Source organism: Dryobates pubescens, chromosome 33, assembly GCF_014839835.1.
Source record: "Dryobates pubescens isolate bDryPub1 chromosome 33, bDryPub1.pri, whole genome shotgun sequence".
NCBI classification, from domain to species: domain Eukaryota; kingdom Metazoa; phylum Chordata; class Aves; order Piciformes; family Picidae; genus Dryobates; species Dryobates pubescens.
This window is the reverse complement of record NC_071644.1, coordinates 4,066,546-4,086,781: the sequence shown is the minus strand read 5'-3', so window position 1 is coordinate 4,086,781 and position 20,236 is coordinate 4,066,546. Positions and strand designations below refer to the sequence as shown.

The 20,236-nt window shown below is 42.5% G+C and overlaps 2 protein-coding genes across 3 annotated transcripts; both read left to right on the top strand.

Moving 5' to 3' along the window:
• The first annotated feature begins 339 nt into the window (after positions 1 to 339).
• Positions 340 to 6,024, top strand: LOC104305912 (arylacetamide deacetylase-like 4). 2 transcript variants are annotated; one of them, XM_009906830.2, is made up of 4 exons: positions 340 to 572; positions 3,369 to 3,585; positions 4,290 to 4,353; positions 5,013 to 6,024. In XM_009906830.2, the coding sequence occupies exons 1-4, from the start codon at positions 402 to 404 to the stop codon at positions 5,782 to 5,784; spliced, it is 1,224 nt and encodes a 407-aa protein (XP_009905132.2). In that variant the 5' UTR covers positions 340 to 401; the 3' UTR covers positions 5,785 to 6,024. The 2 variants fall into 2 exon arrangements, with proteins under 2 accessions (XP_009905132.2, XP_054031842.1); XM_054175867.1 differs by lacking the exon at positions 340 to 572 and adding an exon at positions 1,751 to 3,079.
• Positions 6,025 to 10,870: 4,846 nt separating this feature from the next.
• On the top strand, positions 10,871 to 19,125 carry LOC104305911 (arylacetamide deacetylase-like 4). The gene is made up of 4 exons (XM_009906829.2): positions 10,871 to 11,303; positions 15,916 to 16,132; positions 17,262 to 17,325; positions 18,348 to 19,125. Exons 1-4 carry the CDS (start codon positions 11,148 to 11,150, stop codon positions 19,123 to 19,125), a joined length of 1,215 nt encoding a protein of 404 aa, XP_009905131.2. The 5' UTR covers positions 10,871 to 11,147.
• The last annotated feature ends 1,111 nt before the right edge of the window (positions 19,126 to 20,236 follow it).

Genomic DNA, 20,236 nt, shown 5'->3' with positions numbered 1-20,236 from the left:
GAAGCTGGAGTTCGGCACCGCCAATCTTCCATGGGTTCTTAAGCAGAGGGAGTACCTTTCATTACACCAACTAGTACACTTGCTGAAAACCACACATGGCTTTTCAGGCCCACAAAGCAGAACAGAATTAAACCAGATGAAAGGTCATCTGCAATTTTGGAGTATCTAAAATAAGGACATGTCCTGGATGTGAGTCTCCTATGTATTAACTTTGCTAGCGCTAGGTAAAGCTGTAATCACCGGATGTTTGTCTGCTTCCAGCATCTGGCAGCCTCATCTGTAGGAGGAGGGTGGAGGAACTTTGATATGCAAATTGCTTCCCTGTGGAGTCACTCTGGAGGATATAAATACTGACAAAATCATATCACAGTTCTCTAAGAAATTACCCCCACCAAAGGAAAATGGAATCCTTTTATGGCATGGCTTTAATAGCAGGAACCCTTGTTACTTTTGTACTACTGCTTTTAATTGCAATTTATCATAATTCCTTCAAGGCAGAGATTCCTCCTGATGTTGACCAGCCTCCAAAGCTCCGCCTATATCATTGCATATATGTTCTGATGGAAATCCTGGTGAGTTTATCATGCTCTGTGATGCTGTGATTGTCAGGAGAACTTTCAAAACCCTCTAGACATCTGCTGCTACTTTTGGTTCTCTAGGTTAATGTTCATCTCCAGGTTAATGTTCATCCCTAGGTTAATGTTCATACTTACAAAGTAGCCCTCACAGTGAGGACTTTTCAGGTGCATGATGCTTTGTGCATTGCACATCTGTACTGAACATAACCTGCTCATTCTGATGAATGCTGTTCTTCTTGTGCCAGTGCTGTGCCTGTTCGTACTGCATGATGCAGTAAAGACCTCTTCTTTTTTTGCAGTACAGGACAATCTTTTCCTCTTTTCTTCCACCTGACTTGCTATGTGTCTTAGAAAAGCTGCATCAACAGGTAACTGTTACCTTCTACAGCTCCTGCTGTGCTCCTGCTGCACCTGCTGCAGCCATGTACTCTGTCATAAAGAAGTCAGTGACAATCCCACATGGAAGAGACAAGAGAATGCCTCCAAGCCCACATCCTAGCTTTTGTTTTAATCTGTTCATACAGGTCTTCATTTAGACAAACTGTGCATATTGCACTGGGATAGAAAGCTTTGATAATGATTATTTCAGCTGGCAAAACATAACACACCCAAGTGGCAGACAGAAAGACTGGCTAATGTAGCCTTAAAGACCATGAAGCTCAAATGGAGTGTTTTTTTGGACAGTTGGTGTGTCATTCCATAATTATTTTAAAAGTAAAAATCTGGTCCCCATATGATTTTCCACACAAAAAGCCAGTTTGAGCCAGAATTCAGGTGTTCCAGCAAATAGTTTTTCAAAGACTCTATTTCACAAGAAAAGGTATGCTGGCATACTGAACTGACCCCTTTTTCTCTTTCACATAATCATGTTTTAGACACTGGTTTATGTTTCACTTAGGAACACTGATCACATCTGTCTAGGAATAGTCATACCCTTTATTTATTGACTGCATTGCTATTGGTTCTGAAGGATTTTCTAATTATTGATCAAGAAGTTTTTCAACAGAATACCTACCAAATTCCTCCTTCTTTTTCATGACTGCTTTCCCTCTGTGATGCCAGGAGCTTCTAAGATAAGGAAGGGAAAGGGGATATTTAGACAGAATGCTGATGTATAGCTTATCATGTGTATTACTATCTGTTATCTGAAAGCTCAGTGAAAGTTCAGATCTTTGTTTCTAAATGACTTTCTCTCTCCTCCATGGCCCATGGTTGTTTCTTTTATTATTTCTCACCCAGCTTATTTATTGCAGCCTGGTCTGGATTATTGGGAAGAAAGAATCTATGTTGTTTGAGAAAGGCCTTGGTGAGGAACTGGATGATGTGACACTCTTGAACTACAGGACATTTAGTTTCATGTGTAGGTCATAGCTGGGATCATGCCCTAAGAAAGTTCTACCTCTGTCTTACTCTGACATTCTTTCACAGCAAAATTACTGTTTAAGGCCAATATTTGAGTTGTATCTGAGCCAGATAGAACAGATCTAAATTAAAGCCCAGATGCACAAGGCTGGAAAGGACAACACACAAAAGCATAGCTGGCCATTAGTTGATAAGGCATTGAGAGCTGTGTACATGGAGCCTTCTGTTGCTCAGAGGAGAGCAACACAATTTGCAAATTGCTTGTGATGATTATCATCAGTCCAGAAGAATGAATAACAGCAGTCTGTAAGGGCAATTAAGTTACCATTTAATAGGAAAGGAAATGCTGTCCCTAGCAGGAAATACCTCTGTTACACCACGTGCTCAAAAGAAAGCAGGACTCCAGTGTGCACTTGGCTGTCTTCGCTATCAGCAGCTGAGTGGCCTTGGAGAAGATCACAGAATTGTCAGGGTTGGAAGTGATCCCAAAAATCATCTAGTTTCAAGCCCCTGCCGTGGGCAGGGACACCCTCCACTGGATCACATTTTGACACATGTAACAAACCTCCCCTGTCTCCAGAAATTTTATTTTCCCTGATTAGATGGAAGAAGCTGACTGCAGAGCCATTTCATGGGTACCTGTGAGATCTGGGTAAAGGCAAGAGTTTCACTGGTGGTGGAGGAGATAAGATTCAGATCCATTTTAATCAGTACTCAGTTAGGCCAGCAGCCCTTCATTATTAATTGCAGGCACTAATAATTTTTCTTAAAGCTTGTTCTTACTTCCCCTGTGGAATGGAGGTGACTCAAGTCCAGTAAGTCACCATATTTTTCCACACAAACTGGTGTAAGTTTTCTGCTCCCAGCGTACTGAATGCTATCATGCTAGGGACATTTGGATCTCACTGAAACACTTTGATTGAGGCATCTGAAATATACAGCCTCCCTTTATAACCCATGGAGATGAACAGACATCTCCAGAGCATGATTTAACACACCTGAAATTGGAACCATCCAAGAAATGCCTCTTTCTCTCCACTGATTAGAAAAGGAGCCTCAGGCCTCATGACTCCTCCCTTCCAACCCGAAGAAAGTGCCTGATGTTACTTGTGGCAAAGCCAGATCACAGACATTAGAAGGTATTTATATTTTATATGTATATTTATATATAATACACTCCATGGAACAAGTATTGCAACATTCCTCCAGAAGCAAGGGTACCTCAGATCACAAAGATGTGCACCTTCACTTTCATAACTGAAATCACAAAGCCACTGGAGTTATTTGTGCTAATCCTATGAGGCAGCAAACAACCAACACAGTTATCCTAAATACAGCATAGAAAAAGGGAGCTCGTGGCATTTCCAGACTGGGAGGACCTGAATTCCCTATGCTGATTTCTCATTTTTTCCTCTTCTATCTATGTAGGCAAAGAACTTACAAAGTCTGGGCATCTTAGAGGATCACAGACTTATGAGGTTGTTTTTTGATGGGCTCCCAGCATTCAGGGATTCAAAGCTCTTCATAAAGGATCTGCATTTTGATGAGGTGCCAGTGAGGATTTACCTCCCAAGAGAACCACCTGCGAGCAAACGGAGAGGAGTCATCTTCTTCCATGGAGGATGTGGGATCTTTGGAAGCATCAGTAAGGAACTGGAAAAGAAAATCTTGTTCTTTAGGACTGATAACTATGTATTTTTGAAATCTCTCCTGAACTTAAAAAGTGACTGAAGCTTAGTTTGAGAGAGAGAGAGAGAGAAAGCTCTCCACAGGGTTTTTTACTTTTTAAATGTTCTAATCCTGCCCTTATTTAACAGCTAAATCATTTTGCTAGGACACAGCACCCTTTATGGAATATGTATTCCTTACAGTAAGTGGCTGTAGAGAGACTTTTCATAAGGGTGTCTAGCAACAGGACAAGGGGATTGGTTTGAAGCTGAAAGAGAGTAGGTTTAGAATGGATCTTAGGAAGTTCTTCAGCGTGAGGGTAAGACTCTGGAATAGGTTGCCCTGGGAGGTTGGGGATGAAACTAAATGAAACCAAATCTAAATCTCCTCCCTGGGTGTGCTCAAGGCCAGGCTGCATGAGGCCTTGAGGAGCCAAGTCTAGTTGAGAGGCACCCTGCCCATAGTGGGGAGGTTGGAGCAGATACTCTCTAAGGTCCCTTCCAACCCAAGCCTAGGACTCCTCATGTCCAACCTAAACCCCCACTGGCACATCCTGAGGCCATTCCCTCTTGTCACTTGCTACCTGGGTGAGGAGACCAACCCCCACCTCACTCCAACCTCCTTTCAGGTAGCTATTTCTAAGCTACAATGTTAATTAAATTAATGATATTTATTCTTCAGGAAGCCATGAAAGGATCTGCAGGGCTATAGCCAGCAAATCTGATTCAGTGGTTGTGTCTGTTGGGTAAGTGAGCTGCACCCAGAATGAGACAGTTCTGCTGCTTTATCCCCTGCTTCCCTCACTCCTCTGAACGATGCCAACTCTCTGCTTGCACTTCTTTGAATATGAGAACAGAAACAGAGTTCTGATGTTGATGATAAGTGTAAGCAAATATGTGCCATGAAATAATGAGAAATACCTGACAGTGGTTTATAAAGTTACCAAAGTAATATGTATGCCAGCTATTTCCAGAAGAACAAAGAGATTTGGTCATTTTACATGATTCTCTTCACAGATAGCATTGCCTTTGTTCAATAATAAGGGATTAGAAGAGGTTTTCCCAATTTCAGGTTTTAATATTTAGGGGCTTTGGGGATGATTCTTGGTAACTCATGATGCATTTAAAGTGAGTCTGAAGTAAGATATTGAGATCATTTTATTCCCTGGTTATTAGGACATTTACTTTATAAATCCATGGAATTAATTTCACAGACTGGTGTTAAAACCAGGAAAGCAGAAGCAGTGTGCCTGAGCCAACAGCAAAGGGTTAAAGTAAATATGCAGTACTGGGCTTGGTGAGGTTTTCAAATGCCTGGAATGGATTTGAGATGCATTTAAGATGACAGACTCAAGCAATTTATACACCATGTGTCTCTAATAACAGCTGCCCTTGCACCTGGCAGGTATGTGTTATCTCCTGAGCACAAGTACCCAGCCCAGATCCTGGACTGTCTCACTGCCACCCTGCACTTCCTGAAGGCTGCAGAAAACTACGGGGTGGATCCCGAGCGGGTGATTGTCTGTGGGGATAGTGCAGGGGGCACCTTTGCTGCCAGTGTTTGCCAAGAACTGGTAAACAGAAGAGAGGTGCCAAAGATATGTGCCCAGGTACTGATCTATCCCTTTGTCCAAGCACTGAACTTTAATCTGCCGTCTTACCAGCAAAATGCTTTCATTCCCTTCTTGTCCCGAGAACGCACAGTATGTTTCATTCTGAAGTACCTGCAGAAGGATTACTCTCTGAAGGAAGCCATCCTGGCAGGTTCTCATGCTCCTGAGAGTATCACCTTGAAATACAGGAAATGGATAAACCCAGATCTTATCCCAGAGACATTTAAACTGGGCTATAAAGCACCGATACCCTCTTCATTTTTACCTCAGGCCTATGAGGAAACAAAAGAACTGTTTACGACAAGACTTTCCCCACTGTTAGCAGAAGATGCTGTTGTTTGCTGCCTCCCTGATACTTGTATCATCACCTGTGAGCACGATGTGCTCAGAGATGATGGATTGTTGTACAAGAAACGCCTAGAGGACAACAAGGTAAAAGTGACCTGGCACCACATGACAGAAGGCTTCCACTGTGTCCTGGCATTTTTTGGTTACAGTATTTTCTCTTTTCCATCCTCAAGTAAAATGGTGAACCACATTGTAACCTTTATAAAAGGCTATTAAAATGTTCCTCCTAATACACTGAGCTGGTATGCAGAGGGAGTGTCTTTCAACTGACTATCCACCAGCTGTTTGTACCCAGAATCTAGGCAAGAAATAGTAAGTGAAGATTAGCATGGTCTGCTGAATTCTCATTTTCAGTTGCTATTACTTGGGAACATGATGGTTTTCTGGTTTTGGGGTTTTTTTTACCCATTAACTGGTGTGCCTGTTTTTCTGTCCTCTTTTTATGGCAAAGAATAAAAACTCACCCTAGCAAAAATAATTTTGAAGCCTGCCATAAATGAGTAATCAGCAATGTGCACATGCCTGTCCACGTAACACACACAAAATCAGCATGACAGCACGGATTAGAAGTCCCTCCAATGCCTCTGGAGAATGAAGATGCTCTTTCAGTTCTCCTGAGATAAGTAGTAATCATCATCAGATTATGTGTGTTGGCATCCAGTAGCTTTGGACTTGGTTGTAAAATCTGAAGGAGAGAATTGAGCACTTGTAGATCTGACTGTAAAGGGGAATGGCTGACACAGAAGGGAGGTACAGAAATGTGAACTGTAGGATATGGCTACCTCCAAGTATCCAAGCCTGGCAGTCAAAGATGCAGTGAGGGAGAACCACACAAGCATAACTAATGTTCTCTAAACTGTATTCTCTAAAGTTCCTTTTCAAGAAGCTGAAGACAGACAGTGGAGTTTTGCCTTCTTGTAATCACATCAATAACCAACTTGTTTCCTTGGAAGTCAGGAAGAAGCTCTGTGTACATTTCATGGAAGCTGCCAAGGCAATTTCCATAAATATCCAAAGCATGAAGGAAACCCAAATGATCTCAGTTCAGTTGCTACATTGCTTATTAGGACAGATCCACCTTTGCTAAAGACAGATGCCAGGGCAATTGCACTGCATGTCAAAATAGCCAGCCACACAATGCCTGGGAATTGCAACATATTTCGTCATTGTTATGCAACCACCTTGCACTGGTAATACCTCTGCTCACACAAGTGTGGAAAGAGGTGAGGACCTGCCTTTGTTCTCTGACAGCCAAACTGTGAGTAGGAAGAAAGTGGTGGGTTAAATTCTTTGCGTTGTCACCATGCTAATTATATATGGCGACAAGCTAGCAGTTACACAGCTTCGGAACAACAGGTTCTCACTTGCAGATTCTTGTTCTCCAGCCCCTCTCAGCAAAAAGAAATGATGTTTCTTCATGCTCTGTTTACACAAAAGATGTGCTGGGTCCATTGTTCCTATTGCAGGTACTAGCAATTTGCTTTTCAAGCAAAGAAATCCTTCTGCAAGTAAATAACAGGAAAAAGTTCCCAATGTTTCCCTCTTTGAGGATTACAGGATTTGCCCTGATGATGCAACCTGATGTGAATTGGGATGCATTTTGGTCTCTGATCTCATGATGATGGTTGGCTTACCAGCTTACATGCTGGTATCTGAAGCTAGGCCAGCAGAGCTGGTATCTGCTGCAAAAGCTGTGCAAAAAGCTGGACAACAGCAGAACAGTTACTCCATGCCTGTTCTGACACAGCTGTACTGTTACCTGGCCTTGAGCAAACTGCCTTCCAGTTAGTTTGAGGATGACTTCAGAACTTCAGTCAAATCCCTGAGAGGCATTAGGCTGATCTTTACTCAAGGTAACTTTTATTCATGTATCACTGTTCTTTGCATCTGTGTCACCAGGCTTGTTCTTTTGATGATTCTTTGCAGGTACAGCGATGGTTAGAAGTGCCAGAACTAAGGATGTCCATACAATGCCACTTAGTCTGCTTTAAGTTAGGAGGTGATCATATATGACCATCCTCATTCCATGCAGTGTCTATTTCACTTCTTGGCAGTTCAGCAACACAGTGGATGCCCCCTCCCTGGGAGTGCTCAAGGCCAGGTTGGATGGGGCCTTGAGCAACCAAGTCTAGTTGAGATGCATCCCTGGTAATGGCAGGGAGGTTGGAGCAGATGATCTCTAAGGTCCCTTCCATTCCATGGTTCTTCTAATTACCCAGTCTCTGGATGTGCTTATGGGCCAATGCCCAAACTGTACACTGAGATTTTTCCATGCTCCTTTATCTGCAGGTCTTAATTTAGTGCAAATATTAAGAAGTTTGTTTTTATGGGATGTCAACAGAATTATTAGCTGTCTTGGACACATGCATTTTAATCTGTATTGAGGACTTACAATATGGTGGTGCAGATGGATGAGCAGAGAACAGCAAGTGCTGAAACAAAACATCCCTTTTTTAGTAATGTCTCCCATGTCTTCTAAAATTTAGACAGTCACAAGATCTAATTGTCTCCATGGAACTTCCTGTCCCCTCATTAATTTCAATTAATTACCAATCTGCTGTGTGGCTTGCATTGCTAAGGCAACATGTTTGTTCATTTGAAGACATTTTGGAGTTTCCAAAGTGTGGGATTAGTTTCCAAAATTGTGGCTCATTGAAAAGATTTTCCCTTTTTTTTTTTTCCCTAGGCAAAGCTACAAACTAATTTTTCCTGGCCTCTCTACACAGACACTTCCTGGCAGCATGTTCATCCTGCACCTTGAAGGAATGCCAATCAAGTCCTGCACACAGAACCAAGCTCACACTTGCAGTGCACAAACAGAAGTAGATCTTTCCACGAGGAATTATGTACCCAGAGAAATAATCACACCCAGTGTGCACACACGGGTTATAGAACAAACAAACCAACCAAAACAAAGCCATGCACAGAGCTTGCAGTGCTCTGCACACGAGCTCACAGCTCCTGGCAGGCAGAGCTGGTGAGGATTTGGCCGGTTCAAAGCACCAGATGGCTCTCACGCTCTGCACAACTCGGCTGCTCGGCTCCTGCAGCACCTTCTCTCGGGAACGGTTCCCAGTAGCCAAGTACAGGCACCCGTTCACTCGTGGTGTCTCTGAGATCCTTGCTGCCACCTGATCAGCACCATGGTTCAGAGAGAGGCTGAGACTCCTTGGGTCCACCTGAAGGCTATGTTTCAACTGGCTCAGTCCCTGTCTCCCCCACCATGTGCAGCTCCACAACACAGGAAAAGGTCAAGGCTGCCTACTCAGTACTGCCAGGAGTTCAGGCACTGACATTTAGCTCTTTGCTGGAAATTACTAAGAGTTGTTTGTGGGATAGAAGAAAATGAGATTTTGGCCTCAGGGACTGGTCTGTCCTAGAGGACCAAGAGATAAGAGCATACATTTGAAAGGCTGTTTAGGAAATGTTCTCACTCTGGGACTGGAGCAAGCTCATCAATTGCTGAGTCTATGCTTATAAGACATTAAGTGTTACTCAGTGTACCTGCAGTACCCAAAGAAGTGTTTCTTAGTTCAGGAACCAACTAGTTTGCTTCTTTTATGGCTGATATCAGATTCCAGAACATGCAGTCTTTGTGTGGAGCCTCTGGGGTTGGTGGGGGTGCTGTGATGTCTGCACCTAGTTAACATGTCCCCAAAAATCCACGACCAGCTTTTGGCACACTGGCTACCATACAGTCTTGGTACCAAACACATTTAGAAGACAGATGAACAATAGGTGGTAGGAACCTTAGTGCAACCTGTAACAAGTGTTAGAGGATTCCATAGATCCCCAGAAGGGCCAAATCTGATAAGCACCCTTAGACCACACCTAACTCATTGGGACAGCACAGTTTACCTGATTACTTTCCCTATGAAACACTAAAGAAGGGAGCTGCAACCATGTTTTATGTAACAGTCTTTCCTAATGACCTTGTCCAGACTATAAGAAAGCTGAAGCCTTACATGCACCTTGGTCCTGAAGGGTTTGAATTCACCACTTCCACTGCCCAGGAGCATGTTCCAATCATCAGACCACTAGAGTTCCTCATTGAGCTGGGCAGCTGTATCAGGTGCCACAAGGAAAAGTTAACAAAAAGGAACCTGATTTTATACTCAGCATGGAACATACAATCTGTCAAGGGAAGGAGGGAGAATAGGAACATTGGGTAATCAAAGTCCTCAAAGAGCTGTTGGACAAAATGAAGAAACAGTCTGGGCAGAAGGACTGGAACAGGGAATCAGCTTCTCACAGAGCATATCACCAGACTTGAAGTTCCTTCTTGTTTATTCTAAACAACCAATAAACTGTTTCTAAAGTCAGGAATCAAGTCTGAGGTCTTCCTATGCAGGCCATGGGTTCTGCATTCCAGAATGGGGTTTCACTTCATCACACATCTCAGGGCCAACTCATCCCTTGCACTCTCTTTGTAATTTATTTGTTCAAGGTAAAAATGGACACAGTTATTTTACCCATCCTGCTATTTTTCAGAGCAGGAATCTCTTGCCTTCACAGTTTGAGCAGACTGGTAAAGGGATGTCAAAGATGACATCAGGTAAGCTACAAAAAGGGATGTCAAAGACAACATCATGTGAGATGTAAAAACTTTGCTTCACAGATTTTTTTGTTTCAGGTTAAATGTTATCACTAAGGATTGTGCACTAGTGAAAAGTATGTTAGTTCCAGACAAAGGCATGGATCCTAAAGCTCACCGTAGAGTATGCAGCAAATAGCAGCCTGGTGACGTCTAGTCATTGCTACTGGCACTGAACCACCAAGTCCAAGTCTAGTTTTCATCAGCTGGAATCATATTCCTACCTTAAATGACACCTATAAGCAACATATTAATGAGAAGACAGAGACAGCAGTACTGTTAGGCTCAAGCAAGAGGCCATTGAAAAAGAAACCCAAACCCAAACTAACCAAATATAATAGTTTGAACAGGCTTTGCCCTGCTGGAGGAAAGCTATCAAGGAGGATGAAGCTAGGTGCAAAGCATGGACCCTTCAGGCTGCAATACTCTTGGTTCCATTAGAGTCAAAGATGCAACAGCACCACAGTGTACAAAATCTGTCATCAAAAGTGATTCAATGTGTTTGCAACACTGAAACCCTGATTTCACTGAAAGTCTGAAGAAGTAAGGTGTGGAGGCACAACAAACCAAGGAACTGAGCAGCTCTGGAGATGATTACTAAGAAATCTTGTTGCATAGGAACTCCCAAACTCAGAAACACTTGACTGTACTCATAGAGAGACACAAGTTTTGTCTTCTCATAACACTGATGCTACAAATAATCTATCAAGCACTGGCTCTATGGTAATGGGCACAGACTCAAAACATGTTAGCTGCAATGAAAACCTGCTTATGCAAGTCTCTCCCACGACTAATTGTTACTATCTGCTTAATTGTATGGTTTGATTGCCACATGTTTTCATCTTCCTGTAGCATTTTTTACGCTAGATGACGGGACATGAACAGAATTGCTAACCCTGTGCCTTCACCTTCAGAAATCCTTCAAAAGTCAGAGGAGAAAGGAAGCCACGGCTGACTTTCCCATTTGGCTCCAAGCGGTACAGCGATGCTACTCCTCCTGGGGATTTTTCTTGCTCTTTTGACCTTCTTTGTGGCCATGGCATTCTATTATGAGCACCCCAAGGCGGAAATCCCTCATGAATTTAGTCAGCGCCGAAGGCTTTACTTTCTTCATTTGCTCTTGAACTTCGGGTTCGGTCTGGTGAGTCAAACTTGATGGAAGTTGGGAGTTTCTAATTGAATTTGTGATAGAGGGGTAATGGATGAGTGAGGTTTTCTCAGAATCAGTCTTTATATACATTGCAAATGTGCAGCTGGATTAATTTGGTGATGTGAGCACGCTGCAGATAGCTTCAGCTCAGCTGGACAGAACAGACTCTACTGCTTGCTGTACAGCACCAAAGGTGATGGTATGGAAAAATAACATTCTGCAGCCTGGGTAATTCTCAGGGGTTTTTCTGATGACTTTTCTTTTAGCTTTTCAGTCCTGTTGCCTTAAAACAGTGCTGGAAGGCTTAAGAATACGTGTATCGTGTATGTGGAACTTCTGCTCTGTGTAACACCGCTTCTTCGGAGAATGAGCAACTAATGATGTCTGTGATCTGAGATCTATGACTGTGTCACTTCTGAGCCATCTGAAGGACAGCTGCCACACTCATCATCTTTTGCCTTTCAAGATGTCTCAACGACTTTCTTTCTTGAGATAACACACACAATACATCAAAGCTGGTTTTCTGTGTCATTGTTTTTAGCACATATTTCATGCTCCCTTGTTTTTCATCCTTCTCTTCCAGACTAAAACGTGACTTCCACTTGTCTTTCTGTTTCATCAGTTATCCCTTCTCAAATGAATTGTTGCCTCTGCCATTCAAAAAACACACCTCTGTGCCACCTAAATTAAGATTTCCTTTCACCTGTTTAAACTGTGAAAAACACCTTTGGTTTCTTTGGGTTCTGCATTACATTTCACTTCAGTTCCACATTCTAAAGTCATTATTTCTTCCTCCCTTTCTTTCCCTGCTACGTTGCTTATTAAGTCTTGTTTGAAGTCAGCCAGTAAGCTCCTAAGAATGTGACTCATCGTGCCTCTGGAGAAGCACCCCACCCAGGCCTGAGTGCTACTCCAATAGCAACAGAAACCAAATTGCATTGTCTTACAACTCTTGTCCAGCCTGTGGACTTCCACAGCTTCAAAACACCCCTTGAATACTCTTAGAATCCCAGAAACATAGAATGGTCTGGGTTGGAGGGGACCTCCAAAGGTCATCTAGTTCCAACTCACTCTGTAGTAAGCAGGGGCATCCTCAACTAGATCAGAGCTCAGAGCCCTGTCAAGTCTCACCTTGAATATCTCCAGATATTCAAGATATTTTGTCTTTATCCATCAGACCATGTTTTATCTCTGTGTAGATCCCATGTGAAAATCTAAGCTGCAGGATTTAGAAATTCACTGGTGTTTGAGGTCGTTTGTAACTTCTGATCTGAGAACTGTCTGTCTTTCCTGCTGGCCAGCGAGAGGCCAAGGAAAGGCACAGTACCACATCACCACAAAGCAACAGGAAGGCAATTTTCATGTAGAGTTACAGAGAAGTTTACATGCAAGCAAAGATCAAGTGACACAGCCACTCCTGGTGCTGCTGTCGGGCCAATTATTTACGCCAAAGTAGCCAAATCCTTTTAAGAGATGACAACACATGATGTCAAAAGGGAAAATTATACTAGCACAGCCAGTCTTCAGCTGGGACAAAAGAGGCAGGTGAAAGCATTGGAGACAAACCAGTTTGAAGCAGCTGTGCCTGATCTATTAGATTGCATTAAGAAATGCCTGCATTTGTCTATGAGGATATATTTAAATAAAACCACCTACATCTTAATGTTACTTAAAGTCCTTCACTGAAAAAGATGTTCATGTCCTCCTATCTTTTTTCATCTAATATTCAGACTACAAGAAGAAAAATGGACAGATCAGTGAAGGCAAACAGTAGACAGAGGACTTATGACCGATCCTGCCTGAAAAATAGAGGGGTTGGTTAAATTTTGTTACCTACAGCGATGATAGTTCTGCCAGCTTCTTGTACCCCGTTCTAGGAATGATTCATGTGGAAGGGCTGGCACAAAATGCAGTTCAGATGAGTTCTGGCACGTACATGATAGCCTCTGTACCTGTGCAAAGAGGACAAAGGGCCCTAACACCATGGAGAGCACAGATGCCATATTCCTCCCACTACACTCCTGTTGCTGCAGGCCCTAGTTCAATGCTTGAACTTGTATCTGGACTCCCACTTCTAAGCTAACTCAGATCTTCCACAGCTTTGCTGCTGGTGCATGGAAATCTCCATTCCAGCTGTTACCAGCAGGATCAGTTTTCCAGTGTTTCCCTGGGAATGCCAGACACTGTTACATGTGGTGTGGCTGCAGAAGCTGGGCTAGACAATGCTTGAAACAAGGTTGCAGCTCTCTAATCCCATGCTTTGACTGGTGTATGTTACTTGCAAGTGTTTCTTACCTTTCAAGCTGTTATGTCAGCTATTGTGTTAGAAGATTCTTGATGAATATTATATCAAACTGGCCAATTACTGGTTTATAAGTTATACTACAAGCAGTTGCCCCTTAGTTACAGATGTCAAATGTAGGTCATATTGGACTGATCTGGATTTAGATCATACATGAGGAAGAAATTCTTCCCCACAAGGGCTGTGAAGCACTGGAACAGGTTGCCCAGAGAGGCTGTGGAGCTTCCAAGCCTGGAAGTCTTCAAAGCCAGGTTGGATGGGGCTTTGAGTAACCTGGTCTAGCATGAGGTGCCCCTGTCCATGGCAGTGGGGTTGGAATTAGATGATCTTTAAAGTCCCTTCCAACCCAAACTATTCTAGGATTCTTGTAGAACTCTTATTGAGAGGAACTGTCCAATCAAAACAATACAATATAAACCAACAAATTCACTTGCTTATTAACAAAAATAGCTCTGAAGATTATGCATGATGACACTAATTATGGGTGTCTGCCATAAGGGCAGGTAATCCACAGGAGACACTCACTGCTAACAGTGAAGTAACCAAGAGCAATATAAATAAGTACCAATCTCTGCGGAAGCTGACCCATAATACTGCTGCAGGTCAAAGACTGCCAACACCACACACAGTGACTGATAAGGACTCCTAATTTTTCTTTCCCCAGTATTTCCAAGAGAAGGATAATCTCTACATTCTGTGCAAACCATTCAGCTAATTACAGGCTTAATCTGTTACAAAACTGTTAGTGTGAGGAAAGAAAATATTGGAGAGAACTGAAAGATCAAAGGAACAAAATGTTTTTCCCATGGACATCATCCAGGAGTTCTGCAGTCTCAGTATGAGACTAAAACCTGGCCACCAGATGATCCTTCTTGCCTGTGGGATCAGCTCCTCAGCCTAAACCAGAATACCTACAGCAAATGTAACAGGACCACATTACTGTGCAACAGGAGGTGTGAGGTGAAAGCCACAAGGCTTAGTATTGGTTTTAAGATACATGCAGCATACACCTTTGCATATGCAATTCTTTTTGAAGCACATATGCCTCAATAAGACACAGCAACTTAAATTACTCATTAGAGAAGTCCACTGCTGGAAAAGGAAAGTACAAGATTTAACCCAGTACAGTGGAAATACAGCAATACTGCCTCTTATTTGTCATCTTGAGCAGGAACAGACTAATCTAGAGCAGACTACAACTAAAACAGCTTAAAGCCATCCAAATGCAATGAAGTAGACTAGCTCAGAGTGACACAAAATCTTCAGGGGGAGTGTTCAAGTAAGAATCACTGAGCTGTGAGAAGATCAAGCTAAGGCTCAAAGCTGTCCTTGTTCAGCAGGCCAGCTGTGGCAGAAGCTATGCAAATTTTTTTTCTGCAAGTTAAGAAGTGGTGCGAGTTGGGAAACTAAAGTGTCAGCCACATTGCTTCATCCAAAGGTGAAGTTTAAACAGCTCCACTTACTTCCTCTCTCATTATTTTATTCAGGCACATGGCTAATTAAACACCTGACAAGCACAGAATAATTTTGGTCGGAAAAGACCTTTAAGATAATTGAGTCCAACCGTTCTCTAACTCTACCAAGTCTGGTGCTAAACCATGTCCCTCAGCACCACATCTCTGAGTACTGTAAACTCCTCCCCAGGGAGCCTGTTCCAGTCTTTGAGAACCCTTTCAGTGAAGAAGTTTCTTCTAATATCCAACCTAAACATCCTCTGGTGCAACCTGAGGCCATTTCCTCCCATCCTATCACCTGTTACTAGGAACAACACATCAACTAAAGATTAGAGACAAGTATTTGACACTTTCTTTTATCTAGTAATAATAGGTTATTATTTGTTTTCTTCTTTATAAAATTTAATCCAGGATTCCACCACCAGCATGACCTAACATAACCTAAAATTACCACCAAAGCTAATCCCATGTTCTGCTAGAAAGCATGGGGAACAATTTTGCTGGAGTTGCAAGGTGGCATTAGTGAGTCAAGTTACTGTGCTGCTGTGAAAGCACCTCTCAGGCAGACTGTCCCACAGGCTCAAAAACCTTGCTTTTGGAGAAGCACAAGCACAAGGCAGCTAGAGAAGTCCACCCATTCCTGTCAGCCCTTTGAGCATCCAGTTTTGGTAGCTATTGCATTACAATGAAGATGTATCCAAATCATCATCATAACTGCCCACTTCATTGTAAGAACCATCTGGAGACAAAGTTTGAATCGACCATGGAATTTTCACTGGTTCATGATGAGCCTCCAGGTAAGATGGAAATCTGCACTAATTTGTGGTTTCTTTCTGTTTATTATCAGGGAAAATTTCTGGAAAGAATTGGTGTCGTCAAAGACATCTATGTGCTCAGGGCTATAATGGATGGAATACCGCCGTTCAAAGATAAACATCTTTTGATCAAGGACTTGAGTTTTGAAAAGGTTAAAGTAAGAATTTACCACCCAAAAATGTCCACCACTGGCCAAAGAAGAGGAGTCCTTTATTTTCATGGAGGGGTTGGACAGTTTGGAAGCATTCGTAAGTACTACAAATAATATAGTTGTAACTACAGATCTTGGAATGCTTTGGGTGGGAAAAGACCTAAGAGATCATCTCATTCCAACCCTCCTTCCACAGGCAGGGATATCTCCTACTAGACCAGGTGGACTTCCACAGCTTGAATACCCCTTGAATACTCTCAGAATCATAGAAACATAGAATGATCTGGGTTGGAAGGGACCTGGTCCACAGACCAGGTTGCCCAAGCCCCCATCCAACCTTGCTTTGAACACTTCCGACTGTGGAGCCTTCCCAACCTCTCTGGACAACCTGATCTAATTTCAGTATTTCTTAAGTGGCACAAAGAGTTAGAAGGTTAAGCAATATAAATATCAAAATTAATTTCAGCACAGCAGAAGAATTTTATTTACTTGCAGTAGGCATCACGTTAAATTGTTCCTTTGCAGGTTGTGCATTTAGAACTCTTACTCTCTGATCATTTTTAATCCCTGCTTGCTTCCTTTCTCTCCTTCATGCTTCTGAGGAAAGTTGAAAATCTCAGTAGAAGTTTATTTCTTATTTTAAAAAGCTCAACTGATATTTGCCTATGTGTGCAAGCTTGGTGTATGAGTGTCTACTGCCCTGTGTCTTTTGAATGGCAAAACAAGGTAAAAGTGTATTTGGGCATCTGAAATGGGTAGGAGATCTCCTAAGAGATGAGATGGTGCCTCATGTACAAGAAAAATTCTTGTGCTGGATGTAGCAGGGGGCAGTTGTGTTTGTTGCTTCTCCTCTTCAATACCTCTTCAGAAGTGGCAGCAGTGGCACCTTCTATGAACTAACCTTTCCAAGAGGGGATTGAGTGTGAAATTCAAGAGGGGATTGGATGTGGCACTTGGTGCCATGGTTTAGTCATGAGGTCTGCGGTCGGACTTGATGATCTTTGAGGTCTCTTCCAACCTTGGTGATTCTGTGATTCAGGTTTCTTACTGGCAAGAAGACTCACAGAGGTAAAGAAATTCTGAGCAATCTCCAGATTAGACCATGCCACAGTAAGAGAATTAGCAAGCAGTATGAATCACAGAATAGGGATGAGAATGTCAGAGTATTTTCATTCAGTACATTTTTAAGGCAAGTAATAATTCCATTGGTCTCTTTTGTTTTACAGAGGCCTACGAAAAAACTTGTCGCCATTTGGCTTGGAAAAGCAATTCAGTGTTTGTGTCTGTGGGGTAAGTGGAGTCACAGCCACACCACACGAGAGCCATTTGTGCCTCCTTCTAGGTTTGTAACTCTTTGATGCATAGTCACCGCAAGCCAAGTTCCTTGTAAAGCGCAGGCAGTACTTACATTTAATGATCACATGCATTTTGCCAGCACTAATTGTGCTTAGCAAGAATTAGTCAACTGCTCTGCACTTGCTTATTTCCAAATAAAATCCATTATAACAATTTTGTAAGCCACCACTAAGAGGTGAGGATGTTGGTTTCCTACAGCTGTATCCAAACCACCTGAAGCTGAAAGACAATACCGTGTTTGAAGTGTAACTGTTCTGTGAAAAGCACGGCTGCCCAGACTACTACAAACTCATTTTAGGAGTTCTGAAAAACTCAGGTGGAACCATGTTTAACTTGCAGCCAACCTGAGATGAACATTCCAGATCTTTTGCTGCTGAACTGTAATGTATTTTTAAAGGAGCTAATGTCTAGAAGCTCAGAAGGCATCACCTCAGAAGTCTATGTCCTCGTGGTTTCCGGAGCTGAAGTCTCAGAAATGGATTAAAATTGCACTAATCACTATTTACATCCTAAAATACTTGAAGAATCCTTAACTCTCACTGATTCTGTTTCTAAAGAATTCAGCACATAGAAAACCTCTGAGAACCCTGCATATTGTCATTATCCATTTTCTATGCTCACATTCTCTAACAATTTGTTGGCAAACACTGACTTCAGTTTCTGACCGGAGCTGCTGGTAACTGGTTCTTACCCACCTGCCTTCTCACCTAGTTCTATAAAAACTCAGCAAGTGCCTTCAGTCACCTGGGGAGAGAAGGATTTTGCAAAGACAAAATAGCACTGATTCCCCCAAACATTAACAGTAATACACCACACACACTAATTATAATCAATTCTATTGCTGTCATTATCATCTCAGAGTATTTCCCTACCTTAAGAAAGCAAGCTATGAATGGAGTACCGACAGGACCATTCCCTGGGCATGACTATGGTAAAACTCTTTCACTCCTGTTTAGGTATCGCTTAGCTCCTGAGCATCCATATCCAGCCCAGTTTGAGGACTGTGTCACTGCCACCATACACTTTCTGAGGACTGCACAGGATTATGGAGTAGACCCTTCCCGCATCATCATCTGCGGAGACAGCAGCGGAGGAACACTCACTGCTGCTGTTGCCCAAGCCCTGGTGAACAGAAGAGATCTCCCAAAGCTGAGAGCACAAATCCTAATATATCCTTTTCTCCAGTGTGTGGACTTTGATTTGCCTTCTTACCAGCAGAATAAGGCAGTCCCCATTCTGCTAAAGGAACGAACCATTACTTTTGGCCTGAGGTATCTTAACAAAGACGTCAGACTCGTGGAAACAATGGATCGATGGTCTCATATTCCAGAAGACCTGAGACTGAAGTATAAAAAATGGGTGAGTGCTGACCACATCCCTCAGGAGTTTAAAGCCAGAGGCTACCAACCAAGTCCAACACTTCCACTGGCAGAAGAACTCGCTGAGATACTAAGGCCTCTCCTCAACCCTGTTTTCTCACCACTGCTAGCTGAAGACAGCGTTATTGCTCAGCTTCCTGAGACCTTCATCTTGACCTGTGAATATGATGTGCTTAGAGATGATGGACTGCTCTACAAGAAACGGTTAGAGGATCATGGTATAAAAGTGACCTGGTGCCACCTGCAAGAGGGATTCCATGGCACATTATTCTTGGCAAATTGGGGCAGGCCGGTAGTATTCAGATCTGGAGAAAAAGGCCTGGAAAAGATAGTAAATTTTCTGAGATTGATGTAAAGTTCCATTTCCTGATTTCCTTTCATGATTCCCATCTCTCACTGCTCACAGAGATTTCTAAAGAGCACCTTCTACTTTCCTCTAATTAAACAATCTTCTTAAATTTCTGCCTTGCATTCGTCTTCTTTTTACCCAATAAACCAATGTGGTGATGTCTTTTGTTTCATTTTCTCTTATGATGGGTCAAACCAGGTGAACTCATCTTTCTTTCCTCTACCACCTCTTCAGAGTTCCTTTTGTACCCATAAAAGATCTGGTGCCCATGGCAAGTGTTTTGCAATGCAGTTTGGCTCAATAAACTTCTGGTAACATTGACACACAAACCACAATTTGAGGATAACATAGGGCAGGTATGAAGGCATTAATCTACAGGTTAAGTGTATAATGAGCACAGTCAAATGTAGAAGTGCAAATCATTCTTGCATAATTATTTATCAAAGCCTGTGTCTGGTGAAAGCTGAGTTTGAGACTTAAAGAGAATTGAATACAGCAGAACAGATTTCAGCGAGGACATAAAAGAAGGAAGCGGAAGGAAAGGAGAGGAGGGCGGGAAATGGGTTAGGCTGGAACTACAGCTGGTATAGAATATATTGGTTATGGAATACAGCATCTATTAAAAATAATATTGATAGATTTTTATATATCTAAAGTTAAATGGGAATATAAAGTCACATCAGTCACTTTCCAAAGAGCCTGCATGAACTGCAGGCCTGCACTGGCTGAAGCAGGAAGCACTTTCTCACAGAGGAAGAGTGTCAGGATCTCACAAATAAAAGGCTTCAGGAACAGATCAGATCAGTACCTGAAAACTAGTAAAAGGCTGGGAAGTTCAGTACAGCTGGGAGGGGTTGACACTAGTTGAACAGCTTTGTGCCACAGGACGGTGTTGAAAGAAATGAAGAAAGGGAAGCAAATTGCTGTGCATCATTCTGATCACCAGAGGCTAGTAAACAACTGATTTTTAATGCCTGCAGAATAAGGTGACAAACTCCTTTGTGCTCTGGGCACAGAATAGGAATAGAATATGAAAGCCATTACAAAAGGTCAGCCTGTGGTTTAGGCTTGGATACTGTTACTGCACTTGTTACGATGTCATATACTAAAGCCGGAT